The 19568-nt window shown below is 42.5% G+C and overlaps 2 protein-coding genes across 3 annotated transcripts in view; one reads left to right on the top strand and one right to left on the bottom strand.

Moving 5' to 3' along the window:
* The first annotated feature begins 1659 nt into the window (after positions 1-1659).
* Positions 1660-2448, top strand: TMEM81 (transmembrane protein 81). The gene has a single exon (XM_077299140.1). The coding sequence runs from the start codon at positions 1660-1662 to the stop codon at positions 2446-2448; it is 789 nt and encodes a 262-aa protein (XP_077155255.1).
* Positions 2449-8386: 5938 nt separating this feature from the next.
* Positions 8387-19568, bottom strand: part of CNTN2 (contactin 2) — a 94439-nt gene continuing 83257 nt past the window's right edge. For both annotated transcript variants that reach the window (XM_077295069.1, XM_077295070.1), the window contains exons 18-23: positions 16525-16759; positions 16165-16274; positions 12190-12376; positions 11945-12057; positions 11700-11868; positions 8387-8784 (exon numbers count right to left, since the gene is read on the bottom strand). In XM_077295069.1, the coding sequence (XP_077151184.1) occupies positions 8693-8784; positions 11700-11868; positions 11945-12057; positions 12190-12376; positions 16165-16274; positions 16525-16759 (906 nt within the window). In that variant the 3' untranslated portion in view covers positions 8387-8692. The remainder of the gene's footprint in view (positions 8785-11699; positions 11869-11944; positions 12058-12189; positions 12377-16164; positions 16275-16524; positions 16760-19568) is intronic.

Here is a 19568-nt window from a genome sequence, read left to right as displayed (position 1 = left end):
TCCGTACTGCGATATTTTCTGCGCCCCCTGGTGGATGTCCTCATATGACCTGGAGCGTGGGAAAAAGTTCCCAGGCTGCAGTTCATGAGGACAACCTGCAGGGGGCGCATCACCGCGACTGAAGGTAACTATAGGTAATTGACCTACATTTCCTTCATTCGCCGGGGCTTACAAGCACGAGCACAGCTGCATTAGCAGGGCTCCTGCTTGTAAAATATTTTAACCCCTTCAGATGGATTACCTCGTGGGACGTGACGGTTCATCAGAGGGTATGTATATTGTGGGTTTATTATTTTGCCAAGCGAGGGTCTTAGGTGGATTGAGAGAGCAATAAAATATTAAAACAACCTGTGTGTTTATTTCATTAAATTAATTTTTAATAATGTGTGTGTGTGTTTTTTAACCCTTTCAGACAATTGGATTAATAATGGATAGGTGACATAATTGACGCCTCTCCATTATTAATCTGGCTTAATGTCACCTTACAATAGCAAGGTGGCATTAACCCTTCATTACCCCATATCCCACCGCTACACGGGAGTGGGAAGAGAGTGGCCAAGTGCCAGAATAGGCGCATCTTCCAGATGTGCCTTTTCTGGGGTGGCTGGGGGCAGATGTTTTTAGCCACGGGGGGGCCAATAACCATGGACCCTCTCCTGGCTATTAATATCTGCCCTCAGTCACTGGCTTTACCGCTCTGGCGGAGAAAATTGCGCGGGAGCCTACGCCAATTTTTTCCGCGATTTAACCCTTTATTTTAGCAGCTACAGCGCCCAAATTTTGCACATACACACTACTAACATTAGTAGTGTGGAATATGCAAAAAAAAAAGGGGATATGAGATGGTTTACTGTATGTAAACCATGTCTCATATCCTGTCGGGTTTGGGAAGGAGAAATGAAAAGCCGGCAATTGTATTACTGGCTTTTCACTAACACTGCTGCGTATTTCTCGCAAGTCACACTGCTGGTCCATGTGGAATCCGTATTTTTCTCGCCCCCATAGACTTTCATTGGCGTTTTTTTGCGCAATACGCTGACAAACGCAGCAAGCTGCGATTTTGTACGGCCGTAGAAAGCCGTATAATACTGAACCGTAATATACGGCTGATAGGAGCAGCCCCATTGAGAATAATTGTGCCGTTTGTTTGGCGAGTTTTACGGACGTATTTTCTGCGCTCTTACGTCCGTAAAACTCGCTAGTGTGACGCCGGCCTAAGGAATAAGTTCCTTTAACTGCCGCCGTAAAAAGGCGTATCTGCGGTTATTAAGGGGTTAAAAAAAACTGTAAAGCTTCAGTTTTTACATGAACCACCGGTGTTCACATGATAGGGTGATGTTTCTCTAGGTAACGTTTTTTTTAAAAAAAAGTTTCTGTACGTAAAATCACGTTTTTTTTTTTTTTTTAAATTAGAAGCTGTAATTCTTGTCTGTGGACTGTGTGCATTATTACATTTTACCCTATTTACATGAATGAAAGTGAGCTGCAATACTAAACACAACCATAAATAAGAGTGGCGCTGTTTCCAAAGTATAGCAGTCATCATTCTCTATTCTCATACAACCCCTTTAAGTTTTATATGCATTGCATCTTATTCTCATCAATTATGATGTCATAATGTAGATTTTTTTTTTTAAAGAAGAACTTAGAGGACTCATTATGGATCGTTTAAGAAAACAAGACATGGTTATACTGTCCTACTTGTTTCTGATCCTGTTTGAGATCACCATTTCTGACACCAGAGAGTTTTTTACTGTGACGATACCACAGGAATGGGAAGGTGTCTCTATGAGGGCCGTCGTAGAAACCACAGAATGTAGCGTGACATGTGGAACAGGCAGCAAGAGAGAAAAACGGTGCCTTGTGGACGGATCCGGCGTCCATACAAACTGTGAGGTGGTGATGGTGGAATGTCTGAGTAATTGGCTGTGTGGTACAAAAGTGTACACTTTGAGGGATGGTGAACGTCTCACTATGGACTGTCAGATTCCAACATCCTCCAATTTTATCGGTGACTTCAAGTTTTACTACTGGAAGAAAGCAGCCGGTATTGTGAGCGTTAATGATAACTACTTCCGAACACTGAAAGTTAGGAATCCCTCCATCACATTTCAATCCATACAGGAAAAAGATGCTGGAACGTATCGCTGTGATGTTCAAAGAAACGGGGATATGAAAATAGTCAAACGCATTTACTTTGCGGTTAGGGTCATTACCCCTGGCATTATTGATATCAACTTCGACAAGAACGTCATCAGCAAAACCAAATTGGAAGCTTTGGCACAAGAGCATAATTCACTGGGTGCAAAGAAATTAATTGAAAAGTATGGCAGAACATCCACCTATGTAGTAATTGGGAGTGCTATAGGAATACTAATAGGGATTGTTGTTTTAGTGTTCTGCCGATGCAACTTTAGATCCAAAAATGAGGACTCTACTGAATTGTAGGATTGGCAAACGTCATCAAACATACATACGTACTTGGTGAGCAATTACTTAACCCATCCTATTCTCTAAATCAACACTGATTGCCAAGAAGAAATGAATTTGAGACATTGGAGCAACCTTTCCAGAACCAGAGAATAATCTATAATAGTACATAAATAAAATGCTGATGTAAAATTAATTTCTATCATGAGTAACTGGTTTTGAAATTAGTTTAATATTTGAGGATGTTGTGTGGAAGTTTGATCTTAGGCTAGGTTCACATTTGCGGTTGAGTCCGCAGCATATCGTCCGCAAACTCAAGTAAAAATGCAGCATTTTTTATCCGCATCAGCTTATACATGATTGGAAAAAAAAATGCATTTTTACATGCGTTTGCGCTTTTAATGCGAATGCGTTTGATATTTCCAGGAGGGCGTGTCTCAATGTGCGTGTCTAAAACAGTTCCTGGACATGCACAGTCTGAAGTACCCAAGCGCATCGAACGCATGCGTACGCAAAGACATGCATACGCCTGCGCATGTTTGACGGAAATTTGCCGCCTCAAAAATTCCAACATGGTGCGTTGGCCGCACCCCGCCGCACACCGCGAAAAAACGCATGCGTAAGCAAAAGCGGGCGAACGCATACAAACGCATGCATCTGCATCTACAATGTAAAAGATGTGAAATCAAGACGCATGTGGATGTATGCGTCAGAAACGCTGCGGACACAACCGCAAATGTGAAACCAGCCTTACATGGAAGCCTGTTCTTATACTTTCTAGTAATACATACTTTCAATATCAGTAATTTTTTTTATATTGATGAAATTGGCACAAACAAAATCTGGTGTATCATAATTTATTTTTTCTACAGATATTAATTGTGCTCTTAACATTTTGATTGCCATCTGTAAATTCGGGCTGCTCCAAATGGGCACAATGATTGTGACTAGGGTTGAGCGACTTTGACTTTTTTAGGGTTGAGTCATGTTTCGCAAAAGCCGACTTTTTGAAAAGTCGAGTCGGGCGAAATCGGCCAATTACTGCGAAAAGTCGAGGATCGGCCAGAACACAAAACCCTATGCACGTCAATGGGGATTATTTTTTTATTTATATTTTTTCTCTCTCTCTCTCTCTCTCTCTCCCTCCCCTCCGTCCCAGTCCCGAAAATTTCGTTTTACACATTGCAAATCCCTGCTGCGCACAAGCGATAAAATGATGATAGGCGTGCACGCCCCTAACCCCTATGTCATCACTCTGCCCACACTCCTTCATTGGCTGAAAAAATGGCACTAAACGCGTCATACGAAACGCGACTTTGGCGCCAAGATCGCGTACCGCATGACCGACTCCACACAGGGATCGGGTCGGGTTTCATGAGACGCCGACTTTGCCAAAAGTCGGCGACTTATGAAAATGAACGATCCGTTTCGCTCAACCCTAATTGTGACCCATCACATATTGCTACAATGAATTGCTGAAATGTATGTATTTGAAATATGTTAGTTACAAGGTATCAAACACCACTCATGGCTGACCAATGAGTAAAAAATAGCTTATTAGGTGATAAATAGTACAATTGATAAAAACTCCGAAGTAACATAGTAACATAGTTTTTAAGGTTGAAGGAAGACTTTAAGTCTATCTAGTTCAACCCATAGCCTAACCTAACATGCCCTAACATGTTGATCAAGAGGAAGGCAAAAAAAAACCCATGTGGCAAATAGTAAGCTCCACTTTTGGGAAAAAATTCCTTCCTGACTCCACATACGACAATCAGACTGATTCCCTGGATCAACGCCCTATCAAGGAATCTAGTATATATACCCTGTAACATTATACATTTCAAGAAAGGTATCCAGCCCCCTCTTAAATTTAAGTAATGAATCACTCATTACAACATCATACGGCAGAGCGTTCCATACTCTCACTGCTCTTACAGTAAAGAACCCGCGTCTATTGTTATGCTTAAACCTTTTTTCCTCCAGACGTAGAGGATGCCCCCTTGTCCCTGTCTCAGGTCTATGATTAAAAAGATCATCAGAAAGGTCTTTGTACTGTCCCCTCATATATTTATACATTAAAATAAGATCACCCCTTAGTCTTCGTTTTTCTAAGTGATTGATCGTTATGGGAGAGGAATACTGACCCTTCAACTATGCAATGGATGTACTTGCCCTCAGTTCTGGAACATTCAGATCTCATGGCTAAATGGATGACTTTTGTAGCTCTAATGCAGGCCAGATGCAAGAATGTTAATCCAGTTGTATGAGAAAAAGTCTTGAAGTTTTAAAACATTCACACTCCTTATCTATGAACGGTTCAAATATTTATGGACACAACTGTTTATCACTCTTACATAATGGTAGTTCTGCTTCACGTCACCTGTCTTATCTATGGCATTATTTCTGGGCTGTATTGTGCATAAATATGTGATTCTTCAGAATTTGTATTAGTCTATGCCTGATGAAGGGACCTGAGTAGTCTCGAAAGCTTGCAATTTGTTACCATCTTTTCAGTTAGCCATTAAAAGGTATCAACCACTGAGGACTCTCAATTCTAAATATTTTTCTATCTACTGGCTAACACGGTACCAAGATATATATCTTTCCTATATCAAATCAATATATGCCTGGCAATTTTTAATCACCTGCTGCACATATGTTCCTTCCTTTGTAACTTCTTTCATCCATTTCCTACTTCGAAATCTGTGAAGTGGTTAAAAGAAGTGACCAATTCATTCTTCTTGCGGTTTCTACTTGGAAGTCACAACTACAGGTGCTTCTTTCGAAATTAGAATATTGTCAAAAAGTTAATTTATTTCAGTTCTTCAATACAAAAAGTGAAACTCGTATATTATATAGAGTCATTACAAACAGGGTGATCTATTTCAAGTGTTTATTTCTGTTAATGTTGATGACTATGGCTTACAGCCAATGAAAACACCAAATCTCTATCTCAGTAAATTAGAATAATTAACAAAAAAACACATGCAAAGGCTTCCAAAGCTTTTAAAAGGTCCCTAAGTCTGTTTCAATGTGCTCTGTAATCATGGTGAAGACTGCTGACTTGACAGATGTCCAGAAGGCAGTCATTGACACACTCCACAAGGAGGGTACTCCAAAAAAGGTCATTGCTAAAGAAGCTGGCTCTTCAGAGTGCTGTATCCAAGCATATTAATGGAAAGTTGAGTGGAAGAAAAAAGTGTGGTAGAAAAAGGTGCACAAGCAACCGGAATAACCGCAGGTTTGAAAGGATTGTTAAGAAAAGGCGATTCAAAAATTTGGGAGAGATTCACAAGGAGTGGACTGCTGCTAGAGTCATTGCTTCAAGAGCCACCACACACAGAGGTATCCAGGACATGGGCTACAAGTGTCACATTCCTTGTGTCAAGCCACTCATGCCCAATAGACAATGCCAGAAGCGTCTTACCAGGGCAGAGGAGAAAAAGAACTGGACTGTTGCTCAGTGGTCCAGGGTGCTGTTTTCAGATGAAAGTAAATTTTGTATGTCATTTGGAAATCAAGGTCCCAGAGTCTGGAGGAAAAGTGGCGAGGTACACAATCCAAGCTGATTGAGGTCTAGTGTGAAGTTTCCACAATCAGTGATGGTTTGGGGAGCCATGCCATCTGCTGGTGTAGGTTCACTGTGTTTTATCAAGACCAAAGTCAGTGCAGCCATCTACCAGGAAATTTTAGAGCACTTCATGCTTCCCCGACGACAAGCTTTTTGGAGATGGAAAATTCATTCTCCTGCAGAAATTTGCACCTGTCTACACTGCCAAAAGTACCAATACCTGATTTAAAAACAACAGTATCACTGTGATTGACTGGCCAGCAAACTTTAACCCCATAGAGAATCTATGGGATATTGTCAAGTGGAAGATGAGAGACACCAGACCCAACAATGCAGATGAGCTGAAGGCTGCTATCAAAGCAACCTGGGCTTTCATAACACCTCAGCAGTGCCACAGGCTGATCGCCTCCATGCCACACCGCATTGATGAAGTAATTGATGCAAAAGGAGCCCTGACCAAGCATTGAGTGCATTTAATGAACATACATTTCAGTAGGCCAACATTTCGGATTTTAAAATCATTTTTCAAGCTGGTGTTGGAAAGTATTTTAATTTACTGAGATAGTGACTTTTGGGTTTTCATTGACTGTAAGCCATAATCATCAACATTAACAGAAATAAACACTTGAAATAGATAACTCTGCAATGACTCTATATAATATGAATAGAGAACAAGACCAGCACATCCAAGCTAGTGTGAACAGGCGCCAACCAAATATATATTATGAGTTTTACTTTTTGTATTGAAGAACTGAAATAAATTAACTTTTTGATGATAGTCTAATTTTGTGGGAAGCACCTGTATCTTATATATGAAATAAAATATTTAAAATAAAATGGTGGAAAAGCACTTGCAAAGATCACAAAGGAAATGCTTCAGGAAAAACACCTTTGGCGTTTTCTGGAAGCGTCTTCTGCTTCAAAACCAATGTAGGTTCAACGGGGTGTAAAAGATGTTGTGTGCACATACCCTTAGGCCCATTTCAATTAAGATTAACATATTGCATGCCACTCTTGATAAAAGGTATGCTGTAGTAAGATACGCCAAGGTCATTAAGATGCGAGCACCACTTAAGGTGCATCTTTTAGCTGGTGTGCGCCATTTACTTTCACTAAAGTAATCTGTCTAAATGTATGCCACTTTTATTGGGTTCCCTTAGTTTTTACCCTAAAACAGCTTCACAATGTCCCTAGTCCACAGACCAGAAATATGGGGTTTTGTGACATTTCACTAACAAGCATTCCATTGTATCTTTTTCCAAATTCAACACAACTTGACCCCATATCTTATAAATGCATTGGCCTTGATTTTTCAAAGCTTTCACACCAGAATTCTTGCGTAAAAGCTTTGAAAAGTTGCAAAACTCAGGTGCAACTTGGAGTTGCTCCAAAATCTTGCAACTTTGGGCGTTTTCACGTCAGTTTCCCCCCGTTCTCACAAAATGGGCAGCGTTGGGGCAGAATGGTGGTGAGGTGGGGTGGGACACCACAGCTCGTCTAATTCAAAAGCTGTGGGGTTCCCTACTCCAGAAATCTAACTCAGGTACCTGACTGGAGTGAGATTTCTGATATGGCGCACACCACTTGTCAGACGCTACAGATTCATGAATCAGGAGCGCCGGTCTTGATGAATTAGGCACAATGTGTTTTGCAGTAGTTCACAGGTTCAATGACTATGGAAAAACCACTACCTCTGTGGGGAGGTGCACACAACCATTTTCTCTCAATACTATAGAAATAATCCGATTTTTCTGATCAGACTCTGATCAGAAATTGATTATAGAGGCATCAGTTTTTGTCTGGGGTGGAGAGAGAAGAAAAAAAAATGTCTCCACCCTTTCCATTCTGTAAAAATTGGACAGAGAGTGGTCCAATGTTTTTCACAGACCCATAGTCTTGCATTGCTGATTTTCACCTGACACTTTGTTCAAATTCAGACATGTCTCCAATTTTTTTTCTTCGGAACACTCAGTGTGAGGAAAAAAACTGGACATATGCACAGCCACATAGAATATCATCGACACAAGTGCAATATAATTAATCGGTCATGTGCACGAGGCCTTATAGCTAATTTTTCACAAGGTTGAATTATTACACATTGTATGAATGTTTTCTGTAAGCCTGACTGAAAACTGTTCTGTGACTGAAATCAATGATGCTCAAAGTTTGCAAAACATAAGAGCTGATGATACAAGCGCGAAATTTCCCAATCACAACTTTCTTTCAGAACTTACCTTCTCACAAGATCCTAAAGTATTGGAGCCATTATATGCTTTAGTCCCTTCTAGAGATACCCGAAGATCCATTATCATAACCAACATATTTTACATTGACCTTGTGATCATTTCAGCAAGAGATAAAAGAAGAAAACCAAAGGCAATTGTAGAAAAAAAATGCTATTTATAAAGCATGTACACATGGCTTCATAAGACAAAATCCCCAAATGTGTCCCATCAAAAAGTGCTTGCACCCGCCCCACCTTCTAAAAGTAAATCCCACTTCAGTGTTAGGAAAACACATCTGGCACTATGCCCTTTTGCTTTTAGAGGGCACGTACAAGCAAGTTTTTTTTCCTTAAACTGCTTTCTACAGAAAAATGCCGTCTTTTGCTTTTAGGGATAGCTGTTTTTCATCTTCCGGGAAGTGTGAGGCCAAATCTTCCATCTTCAGTGTAATAGTTATGATGCCTCAAACTGCAAGATACCTTATCAGGACCAAGACTGCGACTGTTTTAGTCATGCAATTCTGAGGAGCAGAGTTTTCGACCATCATGCTGGTTCCTGTGGAAAAAAAACAAACTAATATAACAACGAACAGAAATAAATTAATAATAAGCAAAGGCTATAATGGGAAATTAAAGGGGTTGTCCACTTTTGGGAACAATTTTTTTTTATTTAAATGCATATTAGGGTTTAAAATAAAGTTTGCTATTGGGTTTCATTATACATTTTGCACAATTTGCCTACTACAACCTGTGCATTGCACTGTCTATTGCTATCTGCAGGATGAATTAATTGAAAATCTGTCAGTCAGTCAGCTTTGATGGTATAGTAGGTTGTAACTATTAGGCTGCCGTCACACTAGCAGTATTTGGTCAGTATTTTACATCAGTATATGTAAGCCAAAACCAGGAGTGGGTGATAAATGAAGAAGTGGTGCATATGTTTCTATTATACTTTTCCTCTAATTGTTCCACCCCTGGTTTTGGCTTACAAATACTGATGTAAAATACTGACCAAATACCGCTAGTGTGACGGCAGCCTTACATTTGTCTTTTTCTGAGCTCCTCTTAACTGATTTATGAGCACTAACCACATCAACTTTGAATGTGCAGAGAAACGAAGAACCCAATTACAAAAATTATTTTTAGCATTAAAGGTCGACAACACCTTTAAGGTGAATTTATTGATAATTCAGGCAATATGGTAAAAGTAAATATCTGGAAATCTTCTTCTGGAAAGAACTACTTTCCATTGCTTTTTTCTCACCCATGGTCTTATAGTGATGCACATTAGATGGCAGTCGGCTGAACGATGCTTCAGGTGATCATTCGAACGTTGGCCATCTTGGCCAACTCTTCCATATACAGGAGCACACATTCAGCCGATGGCTTTCTAAGAGAAAGCAGTGGACTGACATGTTGGCTGGTGGCTTATCTCAGGGAGAACAATGTGATCGGCAGTCAGAAATCAGTCATGCCCGATCGATATCTCTCCTGACCATCAGTTGGCCGATGCTCCCATATAAGTTACACTGCCGTCAGAACCTATCGATATTGGCTGGTTCGGCCGACATTAGTCTAATGTGTATGGGGACCATGATAGCAATCACGGCTGAAATTGCCAGACTTGATGCTACCATAAAAACCTGTGACTCCCAATCAGAGCCTCACCAATGGGAGGCACAGATACCTTGTGAAGCTGGGAGGAGTAGCTGCCAGTAGGATGAGGGTGTGTTTACATGGACAGTTCGGCGGCATGATGCGACTGCCAGTCGGTAAAATGTTATTGATTGGCAGTCGTTTAAATGGACCAAAGGAAACGATGCACCCTGAATGATCTATAATGGATAGTTAAAAGCGCATATGAAGCCATAGCTTTCGGCAGTGCGAGTCCTGTTTACACAGGATGATTGACCGCCAAGAACAGTGATGTTTTGCCCTGCGCAAAAGATCATTTCACCCAATGAATGAGCATTTTGCTTGTTCATCGGATGATCGTCAGCCTGTTTACATGGCGAGATAATTGTGAAACAAGCATTTTTAACAATATTCGTTCATGATTATCTTACTGTGTAAAAGCAGCTTAAGCATTCAGAAAAGAAATGTATGCAATATGTATGGCCAGCCTGAGAAAATGGCATTGATAGTCGCTTGCTCTGGAATGAGTAGAGCGTCCATATTTCTGACCACATTAATTATTCTCAAATATGTAATGTGTTTAGCCTTATATTAAATATTGTTTTTGCATAATGCAGGGAAGAGTGATATTTACCATATTTATTTTTATTTCTTATGTAGCGCCATCAATTTCTACATCACTTTACAGACATCATCATCACTGTCCCCAATGGGGCTCAAAATCTAAATGATCTTTTAGTATGATTTTAGAGTGTAGGAAGATACTGGAGTACCAGTAAGAAATCCATGAAAATTTCTCGCAGGTGTTGTCCTTGGCGGGATTTGAAACCAGGACCCCAGTGCTGCAAGGTTACAGTGTTAACCACTGGGCAACCATGCTGCATGTATGCCCATTCTTCAGTGACAAATCATATTTCTAAGCCTAACTAGCAAAATTGTGTTAGTCCTCAATCTCATCTCTATATGAAATCCTCCCCTGTACTCATTACCTTCTCTCCGCTCTTATACTTTCCCATACTCTTGTGTCTTTCGGCTACTATCCAAATCTCTACTTCTTAAACTGATTGTCCACTACCCGGACAACTCCTTCTGACTCATCATGTTCATATTCCCTCCTTATAAAATAATAACACCTATACTTACCTCTGATGCTGTTCCAATACCGCTGGAACAGCACCAACTTCAGAGGTGAGTAAGGTGTTATTATTTTATAAGAAGTGAACATGGATTGAGAAGGGGTTGTCCCAGTAGTGGACCACGCCTTTAAGTACATTGAAAGAGGGCCTGAAGCCTTTCTTGAAAAATATAGTATTACATGTTAGGTGTAATAGATTTCTGAACATGAGTCTTTGATCCAGGGATTTATTTTGGATTATGTTTGGAGCTGGGAAAGAATTTTTCTTCCAAAATTGGGCAATTAGCATCCACCAATCAACACAGTAGGATTATAGATTGGACCTGAAGGACCCCAGTCATTTTTTTTAACCTTATCAATTATGTAGCTGTGCCATCTGCCTCTTTCGACAGATCTCCGCCTGGCATAAGGGCACCATCACAAATCCTGACTCAATGCTTGACAGAGAAACGATACTGTATTCATAAGGCACTGTGTATAAATAACTATGTGACAAGCTCTGTTTAGAGGTGACAATGAAGTCACGCCAGGATTGGTAACCAAAAGAAGGGCTGCTGATGCCCTCGGATAAGGTGTTTATCAGAGTTCCGTGGTAGCAGCCACAGATTATTGATGTGGCTGATAGACCGGGTTTTGCGAATCTGTTCGCAACAACTCAAGCTTTGATTTATTATGGCACTATTAATATAGATAATTGGTACCTGAATTTGTTGGAATATGCACCTCTGCTGACATCCCATCTCCTCCTAATCCAGTGGCACGTAGCTGAATAGTCACATGATCGGCACCTTCGGAGAGTGGCAGCTCTGCTTGTGTCTTGCTTGTTACATATAGGACAGGAGTTGAATGGGAATCGACTATATAAAGTATCTACACAAAGAAATTGAATTGTAACTAAGGAGAAAACACAAAGGGAGAATTCTTAACTGCTCTTTACAATGGATACCTTGTATTCAGTTACAGAAGATTCATTCTTCATTGATGTCACTGGGTCCCACTTAATTCTGACACTGGAACGGGAAAGTGTCCAGGAAATATTGCCGGGGGGTCTATTTGGAGCTGAAGAGTTGCAATTGATTAGTTTCTCCTAGGCACAGTCTAAATCGTGTATGATCTAATGATAACATTGATCATAAGATTTACACAAAATGAATAAGATTATTTATATGACTCTTTTGGTGATATACGTACGTGATTTGGGAGTAGTAACATTGGCAATAGGGCTCGGTGGTCCAGTGCCAGCTCTATTGTAAGCACGAACTGTCACATGGTAAAGAGTATTTGGCTTCAGTCCACTCACTCTGGCAACTGTGTCTAGGCTCTCTGACCTCACCCGATCAGCCGCACCTTCTTTATCACCCACTTTCCAGTATCTTATCTGTTTGAAATGAGACAGTTAATGCACATCTCCCACCCATATGCCTGATACTGGCAACTGTTGCAGATTTTCCCTGCGTAAATGTGCAACATTTTCAACCTGTGTAGGACCTATCCCAAATAACTTTGGAAAATGGGTACTAAAGTTGGAAAAAAAATATGTGTACTGCCCTGGTCCGGCATCTAGTCTGGTCCTCTGTGGCAGCCTGACCAAGGAAGTCTTCACTCCTGTGGCCAGTATTCTCTGAACAGCATTTTGGGCACATTTGATGTTTTCACCAGTTGCGGACATATAGCTGGTGCAGCTGCATTGGGACCCAGAAGTGGAGGGGGCCCTTGTTGGGCAGTAATACTGTAATGTAATTATAAAACGTCCTCTCTTACGTACAGTTCTATCCCTTACATACCGCATTTTTGTTAATCACAGCGCCCTCTCTTTATTACATAGTCATCTTTTGTTAATTTAAGATGCCTACTGGTGGAGCACACATCTGATCAGAAGATCAGTCCATTAGAAAAGACGCTTTGCCATGCTTCATCAGCAGTCAATGCATTATATATCTAACAAGAGAGGATGATATGTAATAAAGACAGGGCTCTAGATAATCTGATGCGTAAGGTACGGTGCTGTACATAAGAAAGGGCACTGTGTAATAAGGGATGGCAATATACATAATAAAGGAGACTATGTAAGATATATACACTGCTCAAAAAAATAAAAGGAACACTTAAACAACAGAATATAACTCCAAGTAAATCAAACTTCTGTGAAATCAAACTGTCCACTTAGGAAGCAACACTGTTTGACAATCAATTTCACATGCTGTTGTGCAAATGGAATAGACAACAGATGGAAATTATTGGCAATTATCAAGACACGCTCAATAAAGGAGTGGTTCTGCATGTGGGGACCACAGACCACATCTCAGTACGAATGCTTTCTGGCTGATGTTTTGGTCACTTGAATGTTGGTTGTGCTTTCACACTCGTGGTAGCATGAGACGGATTCTACAACCCACACAAGTGGCTCAGGTAGTGCAGCTCATCCAGGATGGCACATCAATGCAAGCTGTGGAAAGAAGGTTTGCTGTGTCTGTTAGCGTGTCCAGAGGCTGGAGGCACTAACAGGAGACAGGACAGTACACCAGGAGACGTGGAGGGGGCCGTAGGATGGCAACAACCCAGCAACAGGGCCGCTACCTCAGCCTTTGTGCAAGGAGGAACAGGAGGAGCACTGCTAGAGCCCTGCAAAATGACCTCCAGCAGGCCACAAATGTGCATGTGTCTGCAAAAACGGTTACAAACCGACTCCATGAGGATGGTCTGAGTGCCTGATATCCACAAATGGGGGTTGTGCTCACAATCCAACACCGTGCAGGACGATTAGCATTTGCCACAGAACACCAGGATTGGCAAATTCTCCACTGGCACCCTGTGCTCTTCACAGATGAAAGCAGGTTCACACTGAGCACATGTGACAGGCGTGACAGAGTCTGGAGACGCCGTGGAGAGCGATCTGCTGCCTGCAACATCCTTCAGCATGACCGGTTTTGCAGTGGGTCAGTAATGGTGTGGGGTGGCATTTCTTTGGAAGGCCGTACAGACCTCCATGTGCTCGCCAGAGGTAGCCTGACTGCCAATAGGTACCAAGATGAGATCCTCAGACCCCTTGTGAGACCATATGCTGGTGCGGTTGGCCCTGGGTTCCTCCTAATGCAGGACAATGTCAGACCTCGTGGCTGGAGTGTGTCAGGAGTTCCTGCAAGATGAAGGCATTGAAGCTATGGAATGGCCCGCCTGTTCCCCTGACCTGAATCAGATTGAACACATCTGGGACATCATGTCTCGTACCATCCACCAATGTCATGTTGCACCGCAGACTGTCCAGAAGTTGGCGGATGCTTTATTCCAGGTCTGGGAGGAGATCCCTCAGGAGACAATCTGCCGCCTCATCAGTAGCTTGCCCAGGCGTTGTAGGGAGAGCATACAGGCATGTGGAGGCCACACACTACTGAACATCATTTCCTTGTCTTGAGGCATTTCCACTGAAGTTGGATCAGCCTGTAACTTCTTTTTCCACGTTGATTTTGAGCATCATTCCAACTCCAGACCTACGTGTGATATTAGTTGTGATTTCTCAACACATTCCACTATGTAATGAACAAAGATTTACAACTGGAATATTTCATTCGGTGATAGCTAGGATGTGGGATTTTAGTGTTCCCTTAATTTTTTTGAGCAGTGTATATACAGTGGGTACAGAAAGTATTCAGACCCCTTTAACTTTTTCAAACAAAACAAAAAAATGATGAAAAGCACTCACCGTCCTTAAAATTCCAGTCCTATATTACGACACACAAGTCATTAGCAGGAAAGCAAGGGAGAATGTGAACTGTGAACGGACAACGGCCGTTTTGTGTTGCCACGCTTCCACGGGTCCTTCAATGACAACCAGTTTTCCTGTCCTTGCAGCTGAAAAACACCCCTATAGCATGATGCTGCCACCACCATGTTTCACTTTTGGGATTGTAGTCTGGGAGTCCTTAATGTGTTTTTTAACAAACTCTATGCGGGCTTTTATATGTCTTGCACTGAGGAGAGTCTTCCGTCGGGCCACTCTGCAATAAAGACTCGACTGGTGGAGGGCTGCAGTGATAGTTGACTTTGTGGAACTTTCTCCCATCTCAATTGGCATCTCTCGTGGCTGACCACAGTGATCTTGGGGCTCTTCCTTACCTCTCTCACCAAGAGACTTCTCCCATGATTGCTCAGTTTGGCTGGATGGCCAGGTCTAGGAAGACTTCTGGTGGTCCCAAACTTCTTCCATTTAAGGATTATGGAGCCCACTGTGCTCTTGGGAACCTTGAGTACTGCAAAAATTCTGTTGTAACCTTGGACATATATATGTGCCTTGCCACAATTCTGTCTCTGAGCTCCTTGGTCAGTTCCTTTGACCTCATGATTCTTATTTGGTCTGACATACACTGTGAGCTGTGAGGTCTTATATATACAGGCATGTGGTTCAAACCCCACGAAGGACAACATCTGCAAGGAGTTTGTATGTTCTCTCCGTGTTTGCATGGGTTTGCTCCGGGTACTCTGGTTTCCTCCCACATTACAAAGACATACTGATAGGGAATTTAGATTGTGAGCCCCATCGGGACAGCGATGATAATGTGTGCAAACTGTGAAGCGCTGCAGAATATGTTAGCGCTATACAAAAATAAAGATTATTAGAGTATAAGCATTTGACACTGAATACTTTCCTTACCATCTCTCTCTCTCTCTCTCTCTCTATAGGTAAAAAAGTAAAAAAGAAAAGGAACAGCACACTTTCTACTTATCTTCGGGTGCAGGCCCCCAGGATAATAGTCCATATATCCAAGCTGGTCAATATACAGAAAAAACGAGGCAGCACTCCATCTTTGCAATGTTAGACGTGCAGGATTTTAATCAACCCACTGGTTTGGGCGACGTTTCGGCTCAGGCTTGAGAAAGGCTCAGTCTGAGCCGAAACGTCGCCCAAACCAGTGGGTTGATTAAAATCCTGCACGTCTCTCTCTCTATATATATATATAATGTGTGTGTATGTGTGTGCATATATATATATCCTGGTTTTCACGGCCTTAGGTATACCTCATATATGATATAGCACCCAGGAGTGAATACTGCAGTGGTCCAGCTGCCAGAAAGGACAAGAATAAATGCTATAGCAGGGCAATGTGAATCTGTCTGCTCATCTCCAATAGCTACACAATAGCAGTTGTCTGCCTAGTACTTATACTTTACCTCATATCCCAATAAAATCCCTCTGACAGTGGCCACAGACTTCCATTCCACCTTAATCTCAGAAGATGATAGAGCTGTTGCTTTAACATCAGATGGTGAGACGCTCGGCTCTAGGGACCAGAAAATGACATATCATATAATAAGCTCATGAAATAGTGAGAAAAAAAAAAGTAAACACCCCCAAAAATATAGCATATCTTTTTATGTATACTTTAAAATGCAAATTCTTTAATTTATCACAAAAAAAATATTTTTGAGAAGTCGTAAATCAAAGTCAGACCTGCATGAAGTACTGCTAGCAAACAGTTATAGCTTGGTATCCAGAAACCTAAAGATTAAATAAACTCCTGAGTATCATACCCTCCTCTGCAGAGTACACAATGGTTTTCAGGCTTTCAGGTCCTTCTCCTTTCTGATTAAATGCCTTGATCGTGACATTGAAGGGGGTGTAAGCTGCTATGCTCTCATTTCTATAGACAAAGTGTTCTGACTGCGCCCCAAGAATTTTTACTGTCTGCCAGGACTCCTCAGTCGTTCTCTTGAAGGCAATAATGTATCCAAAGCCATCTCCATGTTGGTACTGTCTCTCCAATGGCTGTTATACCAAAAACAAGAAAACTATGATAATGAATGAATTCATGCATACATGTGCTCGCACCTGACAATTCTGAAAGCTGTGGACAGGGTTGGACTGGCCCACCGGAGAACCGGAGGATTCTCTGATGGGTCCAGGCATTGACACCTGCTGGCATACTGGCCAGTAGCTGCCTAGGTCCCCCACTGCTTCAGGGGCCCCAGCCAGTGGCGTGTCACTAATAGCGACACACCCAGCAGCTATGGGGCCCCTGAGTCAAGGGGGCACGCCTGGTGCCAGCGGAGCAGCAGCTGGAGACAGGAGTCTGTCTCCGCTGCTAAAGAGAAATGAATATTCACACTTCCCCACGCCCCCATGGGTGTGGAGAGAAGTGAACATTCATTTTACTTTAATAGCAGGCAGTGTTAGCATGTAAAGCCAGTGTGGCTGCATCTGTGCCCCTGCAGGGTGGCTAACCCTGTGGGCATTTGGCTGGCAGGGAGCGATCCCTGCAGCTTGGCAGCGGAGCAGAGCTGCAGGATCAGATGGCGTCCTGCTTCCTGCCCGGCGCTTCCTGTCTGACACAGCACAGCTGGATGACGTCATCATTCAGTGCGTAGCTGTTTCAGACAGAAATCTGCCAGTGACGAAGATGCTGCCGGGATGTGCTGCGGCTGCGGGGAACGTTCGAAGAGGTGAGTGGTGCTGTGTGTCTGTCTGTGTGCATGCATGTGTAGGTGGTGCGGTGCTTTGTGCGTATGTGACAGTGGTGCGGTGCTCTGTGTGCGGTGCTGTGTGTGTATTTGGAGATGTGTGTATTGGAGATTGGCAATGATGTGGGTCATGGAGAGAGCAGTGATGGGGTGGTGGAGGAGAAGGCAATGTTGATGGTGGTGGAAAGGACGATAGGGGTGTTTGGGGGAGACAATGATGGAGGTGTTAAAATGGACAATGATGAGGTGGTGGAGGAGAAGGCAATGATGGTTGTGGGGGAGGCAATGATGGAGGTGTTGATATGGGCAATGATGGAGGTGTTGAAATGGGAGATGAAAGAAAGCAATGATGGTTGTGGTGTAAAGGACAATGGTGATGGTGGGGGAGGAGGCAATGATTGAGGTGGTGGAATGGGCTATGATGGGGTTGTGGGGGAGAAAGCAATGATGGAGGTGGTGATGAAGACAATGATGGGGTGGAGGGGAGAACAATGATGGATGGAGGTGGAGGGGGGCTGCATTATACCCTATGAGGGGGGCTGCATTATCCTTGAGGGAACTGCATTATATTCAGTGGGGGGGCTGCATTATATTCTGTGTGGGGGCTGCATTATTCTCTCAGGGGACTACATTCTATTCTGGGGGCTACATCATGCTATATGAGGGGGGCAGCATTATGCCTTATGGGGGGTTGCATTATACTCTGAGGGGGCTGCATTATACTATATGAGTGGGGCTGCATTATACCCTATGAGGGTGCTACATTATATTCTATGAGGTAGCTGCATTATACCTTATGAGGGGTTGCATTATATTTTGTGGGGTGCTGCATTATACCCTATGAGGGGGGCTGCATTATATTCTATGAGGGGACTGCATTCTTTTCTATGAAGGGGGGCTACATTATATTCTATGAGGGAGGCTACATTATATTCTATGAAGGGGGCTACTGTATATTCTATGAGGGGGCTACCCCAACCCCTGCTACATAATCAAGACGTATACTACCTTATATTATACCCTGATATTAGCACGTTTTACTGCACAATTGGTGGTCTTGTATTTATTTCTATATAGCTACATATTGGGCCCCAAGAATGATTTTCTTTGGTGGGCCCAAGGTGTTTCAGTCCGACGCTGGCTGTGGATAATGCTGTAAACCCAGTCATATTAAGTAATTTTTTAAAATTTACCTGGGGCAGATTTACTTTTTAATATTTAGACACCGTAACCTTAGACTTGGCAGTCTGACAATGCACCAACGTTATTGCAATGGCTCATGTTGGATGATGAATTTGGGACATCTTTAGACACTTCACACAACCTAGCAGTGGGCTTAGGGCCGCCTTCACACTTCCGTCTTTTTTTTCTGTCACAATGCATTGTTTTGTGAAAAAAACGGATCCAGCAAATGTTTCTGCTGGATCCGTTTTTTTTCTCATAGACTTGTATTAGCGACGGATGGCCTTCCGTTTCATCCGTCGTGCGCAGGATCCGTTGTAAAATTGCTGTTTGTTGGGCAGAGACAACACACAGAGGAACGTTTTTTCTGTACGTCGGAAAATTGCTTAGCGGCGGATCCTGCGCTGTCCGTCGTTGGCTATAATGGAAGCCTATGGACGCAGGATCCATCGCTGACTGTCAAAAGCAGGAATCCAGTGACGGATGCCATCTTTTGAAACTGAGCAGAAGAATTTCCCATCAGGGAAATTCTCTCTTGCTCTCTCTCTCTTTTTACTATTGATGCTGCCTATGCAGCATCAATAGTAAAAATATATAATGTTAAAAATAATAAAAAATAATAAAAAATCATGATATTCTTACCTTCCGGTGTCCCCCGCAGCCTTCACGCGGCCTTCCTGATACTCACGATGCTGCTGGCAGCTCCCGTTCCCAGTAATGCCTTGCGAAATGACCCGATGACGTGCGAGACCGCTATGTCATCACAGGTCATTGCCTCGCAAGGCATTACTGGGAACGGGAGCTGCCGTCAGCATCGCGAGCATCAGGAAGGCTGCGGGGGATGCCGGAGGGTAAGAATATCACAATTTTTTTTTTATTATTATTTTTAACCTGGGTTGTGTTGCGTATGCGTTTTCGCAGCGGAAAATCGCAGC

The sequence above is a fragment of the Ranitomeya variabilis genome, chromosome 3 (genome assembly GCF_051348905.1).
Source record: "Ranitomeya variabilis isolate aRanVar5 chromosome 3, aRanVar5.hap1, whole genome shotgun sequence".
Classification (NCBI taxonomy): domain Eukaryota; kingdom Metazoa; phylum Chordata; class Amphibia; order Anura; family Dendrobatidae; genus Ranitomeya; species Ranitomeya variabilis.
This window is presented reverse-complemented; position numbering and strand designations above follow the sequence as displayed.